Here is a 16679-nt window from a genome sequence, read left to right on the forward strand (position 1 = left end):
TACTTTGATTCATTACACGGTCATGGACTCGCGGACCAAACTTTAAATTCTTTTACGTTCAGATCGGTCGCAACGGTGATGCCTTTAAAGCTTTTCTGTACAAAGCATTGAGGTAATTGCCCCTTTTCACGAAATGGTTGGAAATGTTGACATAAGCCTGAAGGGATTTTAATATTACCCAAATAAAGAAATAGGTTTATTGCCGACATCTCACCAGCCTATGCTATGTAGAGTCGTGGTAGAAAAGTGTTTTCATAACGCGAACATGTTTCTTTTTATCACAACACTACTTAGTTATTTACACGAAAAGGAGAAGTAACCCAAATTTTTACTTAGGATCTACTAATGTTATTTTAATTGTCCACTCCACCTCCACTCAACCCATGCAACCTCCCCCCCCCCCCTTTCACCCAACGAACACATACAATAATCCCACCATCACTTTTTAGAGAAAGCGTCAGATACGCAGAACCATTCTCATGGAAACTAAAATTAAAAAAAAAAAACAACTTCGTTAAGGTTTGTAATTACTTTTAAGTCACTTAACACGGCTCATAACCTCCAAAGGCGGAAAAATATATCATTCACCAGCAATTCATCCCTTATCATGATACTTTATGAAGAAAACTTGCGCTAGATTTATCAGAATGATAAATCATGAAATTTAAATATTCATATGTGTGTATATCTTTTAAAAGACGTCATTATATAGGATAAGAATGTACACCACACAATCAACCGATTTTTTTTCATCATTTTAGCATGATGCCACCATGAAAATGCTATTGGGTATTATATTACTCTTTGATAAATTAAAGAACTATAGATAGGATATACGTTCACGAGTTTGTTCTGCTTCATATCAAATTCAATATATAAAATATGATATTGATAATATTACTTTTAGTATAAAGTGCATTTGTTACTTGCATATAAATATATGTTTGTACTGTTTGAATTGAATTAATGTATGGAAAGTTTATTTCAGCAATGAATTGATATTGATACTGTGGCGCGGTAAAACGGGCATACTGTAACAAATAAAGACATGAATCGTTGTCATTAATTTGATTCGTAACTTAGGAATTATCTTATGCCCGATTCGGTCACGAAAACAAAAATAGTAACTGCTGCAAATCATTGGTTCATTCTTTATTTCAAACTTACCTCACGCCGGTGCAAAGAAAACCATGTAACAAAGATGTGATTGTCCGTGATCGTAAAAATAAGAAAACTTCTTATTTGTTGTCTTTTAAAAAAGCATAATGCAGGAATAAAGAAATACATCTACAATTATTTTCTAGTGTTCAAGACCGTAGGGGAGAAAAAAAAACTATGGATGGAAATCGTAGAGTTCGACTCGCGTCTTTAAACGAACTCAACAGATTCTTTGTAATGTACAATACAAGGAAATATATGTAGTTGTGGTTGTTGAACCGTGGAATTTTCTTCCTGTGAAATGTACTTATGTCCAACCATGTATGACCGCGCTATATAGAATATGTAGGTCCTTATTCCTCCCCTGTCTTCATGCACCCTAGCTCAGTTTCTGCGTCTTGCTTATTCTAATGATCTTCTTAGAATCTCATACAAAGAAAACTGGCGACCAATTTCATTATTTTTTTTTACCTTAATCTCCCTATGACCTTAATTTATCTAAAAATAAAGAATTTTCCTTATTTCCGAATTTTCATTATTTTCATATAAACTGTCCAATGTCTGTTCACCAATTTTTATTTTCTGTTACAAACTGGAGAGAAAAAATACTTCAAAAAATTCATTCTTATCTTCATCTTTTACAGTTGATTTAGATCAATTCGAAGATGCAATATACATGTACCTGCAGTACGTAGTACATGTTCATTCGTTTCATATTGTGTTTACAAATGTAACATTAGACGGAGCATTCAGATCCCTTGAACACATTTCCTTAGTCTATAATTTATCTGTTTTCTCTGTTTTTCTACTTGGTTTATCATAAAATTTGTTTTAGAGATCAAGAATCTTTCCAAATATGAGCCAAACAAAGAATACAGATATTCTTTTGTGAATTTCTCTTGTTTACAGTTGTGTAACTTGTTTAAAAGCGTTCAAACTAATTTGTTCACGAGTTTGTTTTCGTCTTTAGAGTTTTCTTTTATCTTTTGTCAAGAGATTATCAACGAGTATTAATCTTTACTGTTCATGTCTGTCTTCTAAAGCCCTTTTTGAAGGCTAACCTTCACAGCAGAGAAGAGGTCCCTGCACTAATGCACCACCCATCCATTCACACCTGTGTTTTTTTTTCCACTTAAGAGGCTCCAATAGATTTTTTGAAAAAAAATGTGATACTTGGAAATGTTAACAGAAAATAGTTTGAAAGGGGCATGATCACGATTTTAGTCAAAATTTTTTTTCCGATTTTAATGTTTACAATCCATCAGTAAGGCATTTTTAATAGGCAACCAAAATTTGGGTGTCATTTGTTGAGTTATAAGCGAGTTACAGAGCTTACAATTCTTTGCTATGTAAACAAAGCTTTTGTTTACATTTTGAATGTTGAAGTAAAAATTCCAGTTTTAGACCTAAAATGAATGTTTTAAACGTAAGGAACTGTTTATTTATGCTTAAAATGAATAGATAGATAGACAAATCAGCTTGAAAAACATATTTTACTGGTATATTGAACTTACATCTATGTAAACAAAAACAGGGCACGAGCCTTGTTTACATGACAAAGAATTTTGAGCCCTGTAAGTGTTTCTTGCTTATAACTCTATTACTGACTCTGATGCCATTTAATCATTAGAAATACATTCCTAAAGCACTGTAAATAATAAAAACAGAAAAATAGAGAGCAAAATCGTGATCATGCCCCTTAAATCTATATTTGTAGGCTGGGTGTTGTGTAGCTTGGTCTAGACAAGTGCTGTTCATGAGCTTATGATTTATTTAACAACATTAAGGATTTTACAAGGTGTCAGGTTTATTCAATTTAATTTAATTCAGAGTCAATTTTAATTCTAGAATGCTATGAAAAAAAATTGATATGCATGTATTTGTTACTCAGAAAAAAGTTAATTACGCAGTATTTCTATCTTGATATTCCGTAATTCGTGTATTCTTTTCATAAATAATATTGCCTATTAACACATCACATTGTGTACAATCAATTTCTTTTTAGCAAAATTTCCGTCTTCGCTTTGTTTGATTCACAACATTACAGCGTAAAAATTTCCTTTTCTTCTATGGTGATGCATTTGAATCTTGGATTGTGACCAATTTTATACAGTTATATATAAACGTTTCAAGTTTTAAAGCGTAATTCAATCTTGAATTTTATTTTTATTAACAGACGTCAAATACGGGTGACTTTTTAGTACAAAGAAAACATTTCTTTTATGGAGAAGGAGTATGACTGTTATTTTGCACTCGATTCCAAGGCGGGGAAGGAAAATATCAGTTACAGTGTACATATATTATGAATATCATTTCTCTGACAGTTTGTCATTTCGTATGTTTTTGTAAGTGATTTAACTGATAAAATCTACAACGAGAGAGAGAGAGAGAGAGAGAGAGAGAGAGAGAGAGAGAGATGACTCTGAGCTTCGCCCTTTCCATTGTTCTAATAATTTTCCTTCTGTCTTCAAAAAAAATTGAAATTAAACTTCTTTACGATTTCATTACATATGTTCTGAAACATCTCTCAACCGTAAATGATTCCTACAAGCCCCACTTTAACATTGACCCGGATATTTCACGTTTATGATCGTCTTTGGTTATAGAAATTTTAAAGGAATGACATAACACGTTATATTAAATATAGCTCTCAAATTGTCACTTTACAAAACAAGACTAGAATTTATCATGTTTGGCATGAATTTGAATAACAACGCATTCCGAATTCCTCCGTCTATGCTTTTATTTCCCTCTCTGGTCCTTGAACAACTGACCACCGTCATATGGTTACAAACGAGGTCGCATTAAATTTCAGATTTTTGTACATGCTAAATATACAGCCAGGTACGGTACTTGTTTCTCAATAAACAACGAAGCTTGCACGTACCACCGGGAATCACCGACATTTGATATCCCGCTACACATTATATAGCTCACCACCAAAGAATACATTTACTCTTAATATATTTAAATCATTTCTCCTTCATTTCCTTCATTTAAATTTTCGATTTTTTGTGGAATTGTTTTATCAAACACGCAGATCGTTTGTTATATCAAATGACGCTCTCATTGCGATTAATCGTGCGTCGGTTTAACAGCTATTTATCAACCTATAAAAATTTGTTCATTTATACCAGGAAATGATAGCTTGCGTTTTATCTTATCATTTTTTCCTCAATTTCTTACACTTGACAACTGAATAGAAACTGAGTACTCATAAGTTAAACAAAACAATTTTTTACTGGTTTGTCAAAAAAATCTCGAATTTATTCTATCATTTCACTTTTAGTTATACACAAAACAGGGTACTGACCAGGCATATAACATCAGGGGGCAGGGGGGCCTCCCCCCATTTTTTCGGTGTAACTAATTTTTTAAAATTATTTTACATATAAAAAATATAATTATTATTGCCCCCCCCCCTTTTTGGGAGCATGTAAAAAATAGGAATGAAAATAAGGAAATATGAAATTACGAGTGAAGTTGAAGTTAAGGGGGATGTACGACCATCTTGTACATTTGAGGATAAGAATGTTAACCTTTCTTGAACTGGCTTGTTTCTGCCCGAAACTGACCTAAACTGTTGCCAAAAGATATAAAAGCAATAAATATGAAGTCCTACATGTCATTTTGTTTCAAAAGTATGCATACAAGAAGAGGACAATGCCTTTTTAATCCCATAAAACAGCTGCGCAGCTACAGACTTATTTTGGAGATTTAAAAATCCGAAAAAATGTGAAGGGAGTTCCTCTCTTAACTTCAACTCCACTCGTATTTTCCTTATTTTCATTCCTATTTTTTACAGACAGACAGCCCCCTTTACAGATTAGGTTTTTGAAGACTTTGAAAAGCCCCCCCCCTTTTTTTTTTTTGCTTGTCAAGATTTTTTGTTTTGGGATGAGTCTGCCCCCCCCCCTACCCAACTTTCAAAAACGATGCTACGTGCCTGCAGACATACAGCAGCTTATCGAATATATGTATCTTAGTTTTTACCGGATCGACTATTCGAGCTAGATTTTGGCATTTAGAATCCACGGTGAACCATTACCGGAAATGTAGACCCCATGTGCTTTCTTTTGACTTCCGGCACGTTAACGGTATGAAGTACACAAGCAACGTTAATAAAAACTTATCGAAAACGGATTAGTTTGTAATGAATTGCTCAAATTAAATAGTTAAGATGGGATTAAACATTTTTGTGATTACTATTTACAAAATTTAATTGCCTAAGAAGAAGCATGAAAACGATGTATAGACCCCCCCCCCCCCCAATATTAAAAACACACACGTTATGTTGAATGAAATTTACCTGTTTTTAGAATATGAATGGCGTGTGAACATGGCTTTGATATCAACATTACTGAATTGACTTTTATTTGTAGGCACTATGACTGAGAACTGGGATGAGCCTGCTCCGGCAGTAGAATTGCCAGAAATCAAGCTCTTTGGCAAATGGTCATCAGATGATGTCCAAGTCAGCGACATCAGTTTAACTGTAAGTCTTGATGGGTAAAACCATACCTCGGTATGACAGAAATTTTGTTTGAATCTTTCTACAGTTTGGTCAACGTCTGCAGTTAATCTGTATTTGATATTGGTAAATAGTCCAAAGTATGGTATCTAAGATTTGCACAGAGTATGTTAGAAAACAAAGTTAATCGATTTAAAATATAAAAATGTTCATATATGTGGTAAATTACAAAATTTCTTGAAGTCGATACGTGTCAACCTAAATTTCCCATAAAGCTACAGATGTGCAGCTTTAATATGAAACCTTATAGTTAAAATACTTGTTTAAAAGATCTAAATAAGCATGTATATATTTAAATTCTTGCATGTAAAATTCAATTGGCCTCGGAAAACCGTAGTTGTAAAAAATGTTTAGCATAACTTGCAATTTTGCAGGATTACATTGCTGTCAAAGAGAAGTATGCAAAATATTTGCCACACTCCTCAGGCAGATACCAAGTAAAGAGATTTAGAAAATCACAGTGCCCAATTGTTGAACGCCTGACATGTTCACTTATGATGCATGGAAGGAACAATGGAAAGAAACTCTTGACAACCCGCATTGTGAAACATGCCTTTGAAATCATTCACCTGCTCACAGGAGAGGTAAATAAATTTGATGTAGTTAATTAAACTTTGAACAGAAAAGGTTTCTATGTTATTTTTGGAAAACAAAGTGATATTGTTATTTAACTTATTTCAATCAAACATCAAATTAAGTGTTTAGAATCAGGCAAAAAAAGGTTCGATTGCCAAATGCTTTAAAATAGTGATTTTGATGTTATGTTTTAGAACATTCAATCCTGTTGAGAGAAACATTGGCCATTTCAAAATTTTTTTTGGAACGATATCACTTTTAACTCTTTTTATACTGTAACTGAACTTTGTATATCATTGAAATCTGTGAAAATTTGAAACAAAAAATCAACATTAAGAAATGAATTATTTCTTAATTTTTGAGTTCTGAAGTATTGAAGATGGATAGATAATTTGAATAAGAATTTACTATGACATTCAAATCAGTCAAAATTGCCTCATAAAAGAAGTGTTTTACTGTTTAATGTGCATAGTTTTGAATTTTTTTCTGTTTCTAAGAAAATTCTATGAATAGTTGACATACAGTGTCTGCAACATTATTTTTTAACAAGATAAATGGTAGGATAGGATTCATGCTCATTATGATAAGATTAACACAATACAACAGGATACAGACACAATGTAATAGGACCGATACACAATATGATATGATTGATAAACAGTAGGTTAGGGTTGTAAAAAATAAAGTTAAGGGTACTGTATAACACATGTGTAAGGAAAAATTGCAGATTATGAGGTAATAATTTTGTTGATCTTGAACATTGTTCTTACTTTGAATTCCAACTAATAATATGATAGTTAATCTTTTTAGAACCCTCTCCAAGTTTTGGTGAATGCCATCATCAACAGTGGCCCCCGTGAGGACTCCACTCGTATTGGTCGTGCTGGTACCGTCAGGCGTCAGGCTGTGGACGTCTCTCCACTGAGGCGTGTCAACCAGGCCATCTGGCTCCTGTGTACCGGGGCACGTGAAGCCTCCTTCAGGAATATCAAGACTATTGCTGAGTGTTTGGCTGATGAGCTGATCAATGCTGCCAAGGTATAGCGACTTATTTTTAGCTCATTTGAGCTTAATGTACAAGTGGCCTTTTTAGGTCACCTGAGTCACTCAGGTGACCTATTGCAATTGGTCTTCGTCTGTCGTCGTGCGTTGTGCGTCGTGCGTCGTGCGTTGTGCGTCGTGCGTCGTGCGTTAACAATTTTACATTTTTAACTTCTTCTTGAAAACTACAAGGCCAATCATTACCATTTTTGGTGTGAAGCATCTCTATAGTAAGAAGAATCTAAATTGTGAAATTTATGGCTCTACCACCCCTGGGGTGCCACGGGCGGGGCCAAATATGCAAAAAAAGCCAAATTTTCAAAAATCTTCTTCTCTACTTCCACACAAGTGAGGAAAAAAATGAATGCATGGTTATGATGTCCATGAGGCCCTCTACCAAAATTGTGAAATTTATGGCCCCTGGGTCAGGGGTTCTGGCTCTAGGGTGGGGCCAATATGGCCATATAGTAAAAATGTATTAAATCTTAGAAAATCTTCTTCTCTACTCCCATATATATTTGTTAAAAACTAAATGCATGGTTATGATGTCCATGAAGCCCTCTACCTTAATTGTGAAATTCATGACCCCTGGGTCAGGGGTTCAGGCTCTAGGGTGGGGCCAATATGGCCATATAGTAAAAATGGATTAAATCTTAGAAAATCTTCTTCTCTACTATCATATATATTTGTTAAAAACTAAATGCATGATAATGATGTCCATGAAGCCCTCAACCTAAATTGTGAAATTCATGGCCCCTGGGTCAGGGGTTCAGGCTTTAGGGTGGGGCCAATATGGCCATGTAGTAAAAATGTATTAAATCTTAGAAAATCTTCTTCTCTACTCTCATATATATTTGTTAAATACTAAATGCATGGTTATGATGTCCATGAAGCCCTCTACCTAAATTGTGAAATTCATGACCCCTGGGTCAGGGGTTCAGGCTCTAGGGTGGGGCCAATATGGCCAAATAGTAAAAATGGATTAAATCTTAGAAAATCTTCTTCTCTACTATCATATATATTTGTTAAAAACTAAATGCATGATAATGATGTCCATGAAGCCCTCTACTTTAATTGTGAAATTCATGACCCCTCGGTCAGGGGTTCAGGCTCTAGGGTGGGGCCGATATGGCCAAATAGTAAATATGTATTAAATCTTAGAAAATCTTCTTCTCTACTCCCATATATATTTGTTAAAAACTAAATGCATGATTATGATGTCCATGAGGCTCTCTACTAAAATTGTGAAATTCATGACCCCTTTGTTAGGTGTTCATGCTCTAGGGTGGGGCCAATATGGCCATATAGTAAAAATGATTTAAAAAATCTTCTTCTCTACTCCCACACATGTGGGCAAAAAACTGAATACATGGTTATGATATCCACAATCTCCTTTACCTTAATTGTGAAATTCATGGCCCCTGGGTCAGGGGTTCAGGACATTGGGGGGGGGGGGGGGGCAATATGGCGATAAAGTGTTAATGCATATAATGTTTAAAAATCTTTTTCTCTATTCTCACACATCTGTATAAAAAAAACGACTAATAATTATGTTTACCAGGAAGTCCTCTACTGAAATTTTAATTTTCATGTCCCCTGGGGTATGGGTTTTGACTCTAGGGCAGGGCCAAAATGGATGTATAGATGCTAATGCATATAACGTTAAAAAATTATCTTCTTTACTCCCACACACCTGAAAGGAAAACTAAATTCATTATTTTGTAGACCAGATCTTTTAGTTTTTCACCAAAATTATAGGTTTCACAGTTCTTTTTGAATTAAATGTGGTTGTCATTACAAATTTATAATTGTTCTACTCCAGTATGAAACCTAATTAATTAGATGCATATATTAGACTCCATGACAAGTTTGTGTATTGGATATATGCTTAACTCAGGTGACCGTTAAGGCCAATTGGCCTCTTGTTTATTAAATATTTTTTGTTGTTGTCCAGAATATGATCTTTTTTTGATTTTCTCTGATACTGATTAAATTTGGAATAAAGTTGGTTTCAATGAATAGGGCATGCCTACAGTGGAAAAAAGATGATTTTAACAAATCTGCTCAAAAGATTTGTTTAAAAGTCTTTTGGAAATTACTGCACTAGAAAATGCAGTTATTTTAGAACCATTTTAACAAGAGCTTGGATTTTCAGTGGGATGTTTTGCTTACCAAGACAAGCTGTCAAATATTGACCTCATCTCTTCTAATTCACAAATTCACCCTGACGTCTCTTCTGTAGAAGAACTTCAATGTTGTGTATTTGTGTTATTCAGTGCAAGCAGCCATATTAAATAATGCTTTGTAAACTTTGATTTTTAAACTCAAAGATGCATAGAAATGCTTTCTTAAGTAACCAATTTGTTTAAATCATTACTTTCAGTAGACAGAAAATGAAAACAGAGTTCAGATTTTATACAAAAAATAGTAGTATAAACCATGAAATTTTACCCCATTCACCTTCACTGGAAGTGGGCAAATTTAAACATGGCTAATCAAAATTACAAGTTACTTCTCTTTAATTACAATTGTGTGTTAATACAAAATTAGATAAGAGGGAAATTTTCATTTTGGAGACAGGTATGTTTATCAATATTGGGATATTATATTATGTATATGGATATTAAAAATTAACTATGAAAAGATTTTGATATTTTCTTTGCTTTTTAGGGATCTTCAAACTCCCATGCTATCAAGAAGAAGGATGAATTGGAACGTGTTGCCAAGTCCAACCGATAAAATATTTACTGTGCTTTCTGTGAACAGGAAAATAAACTGTCAGGCTAAAAATGAGTTCTTTTTCACTCTTTAAGACCCTACTTAAGTACCAGTATTAATGTTTCTTGCATCATGGAGGCTGTTAATTAGTTTTCTTCATAGACATGGGTAAGAAAGACATTTAAGAAACAAGTCAGTTAATCATTGACTTGTCCAGAACCCATGGTTTAGTCTTACTTAATCCTCACTGTTGCTTCTTGACCAGTCATCAGATATCGGTAAAATCCTTTTTAGCTCACCTGGGTTGAAAGCTCAGTTTTATTCTTCACATCTACAGGATTTTTTTTTATATAATACAATAACTATTATAATAAATATACTTTTTTTAACACAATAACTAGTAAGAAGTTGAGGAAGGAAATCTACCTATATGCTCTCAAATATTTTGATCGCTTTATAAAGTAGGGGAAGGAGGGGGCAGAACGAAAATATAGGGAATTAGAAGTTAACAGTGTACCCCTGCCAAATGTTTAGTTTTATATTTTGCGTAGGATTTTCTTATTTTCGGTCAAAATGGTATTCCATAACGGTACAGTGTCAAAGATTACGTGTATGCAAATATAAGTGTAAAATTCGAATGCTTTACAGTATATATTTTTTGTTATTTTACCGAGGGGCAATATGGTACAATATCATTAGAACGCCCATATAAAGTCATTGTTGCTCAGGTGAGCGATGTGGCCCCATGGGCCTCTTGTTTGAGAGCATGTTTTCTACTTCCTTAGCCCATCTTGTGCTCACCTGAGCTTTTGACTTTCCTGATTAAAAGTTTAATGTTGTCATTATCATTAACTGTTCACACTCCCGAACCACTTGGCCAGTTTTAACAAATTTAGGTCAAAGCATCCTTAGGTTAGGGTATTCAAGTTTGTTTAAATGAAGGACAACAGTATCTTTCAAGGTTAGATAATTTGGAATTTTTAAAAAAATCTTCTAAGAAACCATTTGTCCAGAGATGTCCTCGGCTTAATGGCAATCTCAGCAGAGCGCGATTCGCAAGCTTCATTTTGTTGGAGCAAATCGTAATACGCCCTCTGGTGAGAGATAGAGTTTAATTTTATTATTTAAACAATATTTTATTCAATAAAATACATGTATATTAAATGGGATTGGGCAGCAGGTACAGCCTATTTTAGCTCTCTCCCTAAATAATGAATGCATGTTGGTTAACATGGTTAAGGGCGTGCAGTGACCTTGTACAGGGTTTCTTTGTTAAGAAATATTGTAAAAAAAAAAAAAAAAAATTCACTACGTAGTGACTGTTTTATACAAAATAAAGGGGAAAAGATGTAATGGGAAAACATTAAACCAATCTTAGAAAACAAAACAAGAAACCTTTCCATGTACAAGATATATTGACCATCGATGAAATCTAGTCGCAGTAAGTATTACAGACACGCTGCATCATTTTCATTTCTTTCAAATTGAATGGGCTTTAATTTTGGTTTGACAATGTACGTTAATTTACTGTTGTCATAATTCCTGTAGTATTTAGCCTGATTACGACCCCACACTGTGGCGCCCTATAGCTATCGGTTTGTGGCGCCCTATAGCTATCGGTCTGTGGTGCCCTATAGCTATCAGTCTGTGGCGCCCTAAAGCTATCAGTCTGTCTGTCTGTCCGTTTGTTCGACATCACTTCTCTGGAGCGTATTTTTCCTTTACTCAGTCTGGCTCATACTTCGCCGACAAATTTTTGACCATATTATGAAAGTGTAACTTTCATCCAGATAAAATGAAAAAGACGGGATTCAAACTAATCTTTATGATTTGAAATACATGTACAGGTTTTGCTTAATAATCATTTTGTAGATGAAAGAATGTGTCTCGATGAGTTTTAAGTCTTTTCAATAATATGGTTGTTATGTATTAATTGAATTGTTTATTTTCATTTTCCAAATATGTCTGAAATAGGCGTTGTATCCACTTTCTCTGAGCTACATTTCTCCAATTCCTGTGTTTGTAATGCTGTCTGCGTACATTTCTCAATTGCGAAAAAACATCTGAAATGGAGAAGTTTTGATAAACTTTATATAGTTGCATTTATATGCAGACTTGAGTAATAAGTCCATAAACGTATATAGTTGTTTAAAAGCACCTATATATTTTGCTACAAAAATTGTTAACCAATGTCTCTTGGATGTATAAATTTAAAAAAATAACCGCATCTATAGTTCTTTGGAAACGCCTCTCTTAGTTTGACTTCTTTAAGGTACTTCTCTACACCGAGACTTATACTTTTTGAGACACTTCGTCACAAGATGGCAATTAAAATGGTTTGTTAAACTGTTTGTATCAATCGATTCAGATGTATATCGTCAAAGCTCAGTGGTTAAAGTGATTTTCTTTTCTCCTTCTAAAAGACGACGCACCAGTAGTAAATATGGAAAATAGTTGTATTTTGTGATACGTACTCATTTCTGTAGAACTTGCCATCTGTGCCACACAGAGGGTCCAAAGTTATAGGGCACGTATCAATGGTGGCCTGAGAACAGAAGACTTGGACGATGATGTCTTGTGTGGTGGTACGCGGGGGAGAGGTAGAGGACACGGGGTCAGGCAGTTCCACCGTGGACGAATTTAAACAGGGCCCAAAGTATTCCATCGTAATGTCCGGCTTCCGACATCGGCCCTGGGCATAGAAACAACTGTAAAATATTTGCATGACTCATGCATTTTTACAGTTTTCAAGAGATCGTAAGAGTAGTTACGATGAAATAAAGATATATATGTGTAAACCATCCCTTTCGATTAAATGTTCATGTGTACTATCTGTCGATTTGCCATTGATTGTAATTTGAGGAAAACCCATCATAAGATGCAAAAATTTTATACACTAGTATTATATAAGACTATGCTAATGTGATGATTATTGTATATATTTGAGGGTGAAAAAATTAGAAAAAAAAATGACATTTATCAGCAGAGATTGACAGGTAATGTCATGATGTAAATTTTGCATTTATATCCACCCTGTAAATTCGAAATTTACAAAGTGATGGATATATACCGGTATTTTCAATGAAAAACTTTATTTAAAATGAAGTGAGCAATTTGGTTTGTTCCCGTTTTGCACACATTTGAAAATTAGGTATCGAAAAAATGTGTGCGAAACGGGAATTTGACCAGGTGTCATAATTGCTTAATTGCTATAGTCTATATCACAGTTCCAGCAAGGGCAATTGACAATGAAATAAATAAAACATGTCTACTCGCAATTGATATTTACATTTATTCTATGTTACAATATAACTTGCATAGAAGCACATTTACATTATAATTGACATCCATGTTCTGGAATTTAATTTTAAACATCGATTTGGTCATCAACAATTTCATTAATTTCTTTAAACAAAAAAGATTATTGCAAAAATGTTGTGTATGTAGTGCTTTTGTTTAACTTCCTGCCTTTAGGAAGTACATTTACACGCTACAAGTTTGAAGAGAAAATATCATATATTAGTATTTATTTATTGCTTTTGCTTACATAAATGGAGGAAATGTGTCTAGTGAAAACGCTGCTAATTATTTCTCATTTATGCTGTGGCTTGAATAATCGAAGAGAATACTATTAGACAAATTAATGTATGACGATATGATGATAAGTATGCAATTTTATATGCTTAAAAAACTGAAAATATTTTTTCACAAAACCTATCAAATGTAGACCTAATTCATACATTTTCAACCTTCTTCAGTTTGAGGTATATCGAATCAATATTTAAATTATTATTTTTGTCGGAATTTATTGAGCTGCTGATTTGAAAATCCAGAAAAGTGACCAGCAATATACAAAAGCGGTGATGTCGATCATAAGATCTACTGTCAAGGCTGCTACTTCGAAGATTGAAATATTTTGTGATAAAGGTCTGTTTCTTTTCATAATAATCTTTCTGTTGATACCAAACAACCAATTATAAACATGCGATTTACATATTTGCATCTACAATGTAAGTTGTAAAAAGAGACACGGATTACCCCATATGACTGTCCGTGTAGTTTTCCCCTTTATCATATAATTATCCACTGAATCAGCTTCCAATTGGCCCGGGACCAGCAATTTTTCCTCAATTCATCGAGTTTATATTTAAAGTAAATGGGCAAAAATGTAAAAGTCAAATCATCTAATCCTTATTTTTCTTATCAGTGAGCGGAAATTTAAGACTAAACATTTTATGTTGATCTTTATTTTATCAAATGAAAAAACAAATTGTGATAGTTATTAGTCTAAAACACAACAAAATATCTATATTCTTCTTGTTTCATGGCGCTGATGAATGAATGATAAAACACAAGTAAAAATCCTGGTAAAATCTTTGACTGAAAGCAGAGTCTGACTATAATTGCTATCACAACACAATTAACACCTATTGTTCTATACCCAATTATCAAATGTGTGCAAAACGGGAACACACCGAGCAATTTATTCTTGTGAGAGTTATTCCTCGTACTAAAGGAATTTGGACTTCTATAAAGATTAACAACACCGATAAATCTGTTTTGCTGTATATATAATATACCTACATTGTTTAACTATGGTAATACAAAAAGGAGAAAAAAGCACCGGTACCCCATTCAATAATGTTACACCTGGTACACAGTGCTTTGTATGGATATCTAGGGTCATATAAACAAATCTTTGGTGTATATACAAACGATGTTTTATAGTAGTACTTCTGTATATCTACATGTTAAGGTGGGTCTCCCTGTCCGGTACCTAATTCACTATTGTCACACATAGTACAGATATCCTTAATATCGAATCAGGATATTGATATCAATGTACCTTAAGCCTAAAAAAGATTATTCTATCTCGCTATAAAGACATTTAATGATGATGATATATATATATATATATATAGTTGTACCTCGGTATACCTACAAGTTTATGTAGGTTTCCATGTCTGGTACCTAATTCAATAATGTAATTTCTAGTACAGATATCCGTAATATCGATTCAGGATATCGATATCAATGTACCTTAAGCCTAAAAAAGATTATTCTATCTCGCTATACAGACATTCAATGATGATATATAGTTGTACCTCGGTATACCTACAAGTTAAGGTAGGTCTCCCCGTCTGATCCACACAGTCTCTCGTCTCCGTCGGCAACGTACCCGTCATTACACCGCAGCATCAGGACCTGGTTACAGAGAGAGGACAGGACCTCCCATGTGATTGGGAAATCCTGGGCAAGCAGTGTAGCTGTCGAAAAAGTTCACACTGCTACATCATATATATATATATATATATATATATATATATATATATATATATATATATATATATATATATATATATATATATATATATATATATATATAAATCAATTTTATTTTATATTACCTGCAGTGTGTCCAAAATTATGTGTGCAAATCATATGATGTGTGCAAATCGTACCATTTTCTTAAATTGTAATTGTGGGAAAATTTACATTTAATTAAAAATTGCCCTTTACAAACGCCTCGGCTTTTATATTTCAAAACAACATTTCTCGACCTCAGAGGTTATTCTGCAACATTCACGAAAACTCGTACTTTATTTCTTAATTTGACAGATTAGAGATAAAGTAATATTTCTGCTAATTTTTTGTTCGCTCCACTGCACTTAAATTTTCAACAACAAAAATGATACTATTAATCTTCAGCCCTCAATAAACTATAAATTAATGTATTTGAAAACCAAATGTCTATTTTTGTATTTTATATAAAATTACATATATTATACATTTTCAAAAGGCGATTTTTTTGTGAGATGCGAGAACTATTTGCAAACTTTTAGTACGTTACCTTTACATGTATGTTTAAAACAAAGCAAACGTCAACAAAATGTGTAGGTATGTGTAGCATCTGGTTCAATCGCATGATGTATATCAGTTACTATTTTGATAGATACTCGTGAAATAGAGTTACGGAATAATACACCAGACTATAATTATTAACATGATTGCATATGAAAGGGAAGGTGTATTAATAATACAAACTAAAGTGCGTGTTATTTTTTGAATTCGATAGTGGATGTCACGTGCTTGTGTACGAGGATTTTATTATCCTAGTACATGTATGAAACATTTGATGCTTGTTGCGCTCGTGAAGTTTTGAATAGCTGTTAATTATTAATCTTCTGGCGTTAACACTCTTAAACTGTTATTTCTTGTTAAAATTTTATCTTATTTATTAATTTACATGTAGTACATTGAGGGAAATATACAGGGTTAGTAAGTATATGTATTAACGTAAGGATTATTTTTCTCCTTTCATTCAAAATCAAACTCTTACCTTGTAAAACGAAAAATGTCTTTAAAAACTGAGTAAAAAACATTCTGTTGACTACTAACTCCTTGGAATAATAACAATTGGCATGGTGACTATTAACTTCGGGGGCAGCTGACTACGTCAAACATGATATGTAAGACCAGCGAACGTGACCCCTCCAGGTAGATAAATATATCTTCATTCCAGATTAAAGACGATTCCATGTAAACCATTTAAAACAGGAAAGTAAACTACATATATGTGTCATACCTTTGCTAGGTAGATTTTTCACCATATAGACACTTGGGGCATTTTAAGTAAACCCTATGAAAACTCACA

The 16679-nt window shown here is 33.5% G+C and overlaps 2 protein-coding genes across 2 annotated transcripts; one reads left to right on the top strand and one right to left on the bottom strand.

The window, feature by feature from the left end:
- The first annotated feature begins 5230 nt into the window (after positions 1–5230).
- Positions 5231–10096, top strand: LOC128156179 (40S ribosomal protein S5). Its single transcript, XM_052818221.1, has 5 exons — positions 5231–5255; positions 5541–5653; positions 6064–6273; positions 7076–7303; positions 9977–10096. Exons 2-5 carry the CDS (start codon positions 5546–5548, stop codon positions 10043–10045), a joined length of 615 nt encoding a protein of 204 aa, XP_052674181.1. The 5' UTR covers positions 5231–5255; positions 5541–5545; the 3' UTR covers positions 10046–10096.
- A 141-nt stretch (positions 10097–10237) lies between these two features.
- LOC128156181 (tomoregulin-2-like) lies at positions 10238–16527 on the bottom strand. The gene is made up of 4 exons (XM_052818223.1): positions 16365–16527; positions 15144–15291; positions 12499–12732; positions 10238–12087 (listed from the first exon to the last, which is right to left on the bottom strand). The coding sequence occupies exons 1-4, from the start codon at positions 16405–16407 to the stop codon at positions 11973–11975; spliced, it is 540 nt and encodes a 179-aa protein (XP_052674183.1). The 5' UTR covers positions 16408–16527; the 3' UTR covers positions 10238–11972.
- Between the last annotated feature and the right edge of the window lie 152 nt (positions 16528–16679).

This window comes from Crassostrea angulata, chromosome 7, assembly GCF_025612915.1.
Source record: "Crassostrea angulata isolate pt1a10 chromosome 7, ASM2561291v2, whole genome shotgun sequence".
Lineage (NCBI taxonomy): Eukaryota > Metazoa > Mollusca > Bivalvia > Ostreida > Ostreidae > Magallana > Magallana angulata.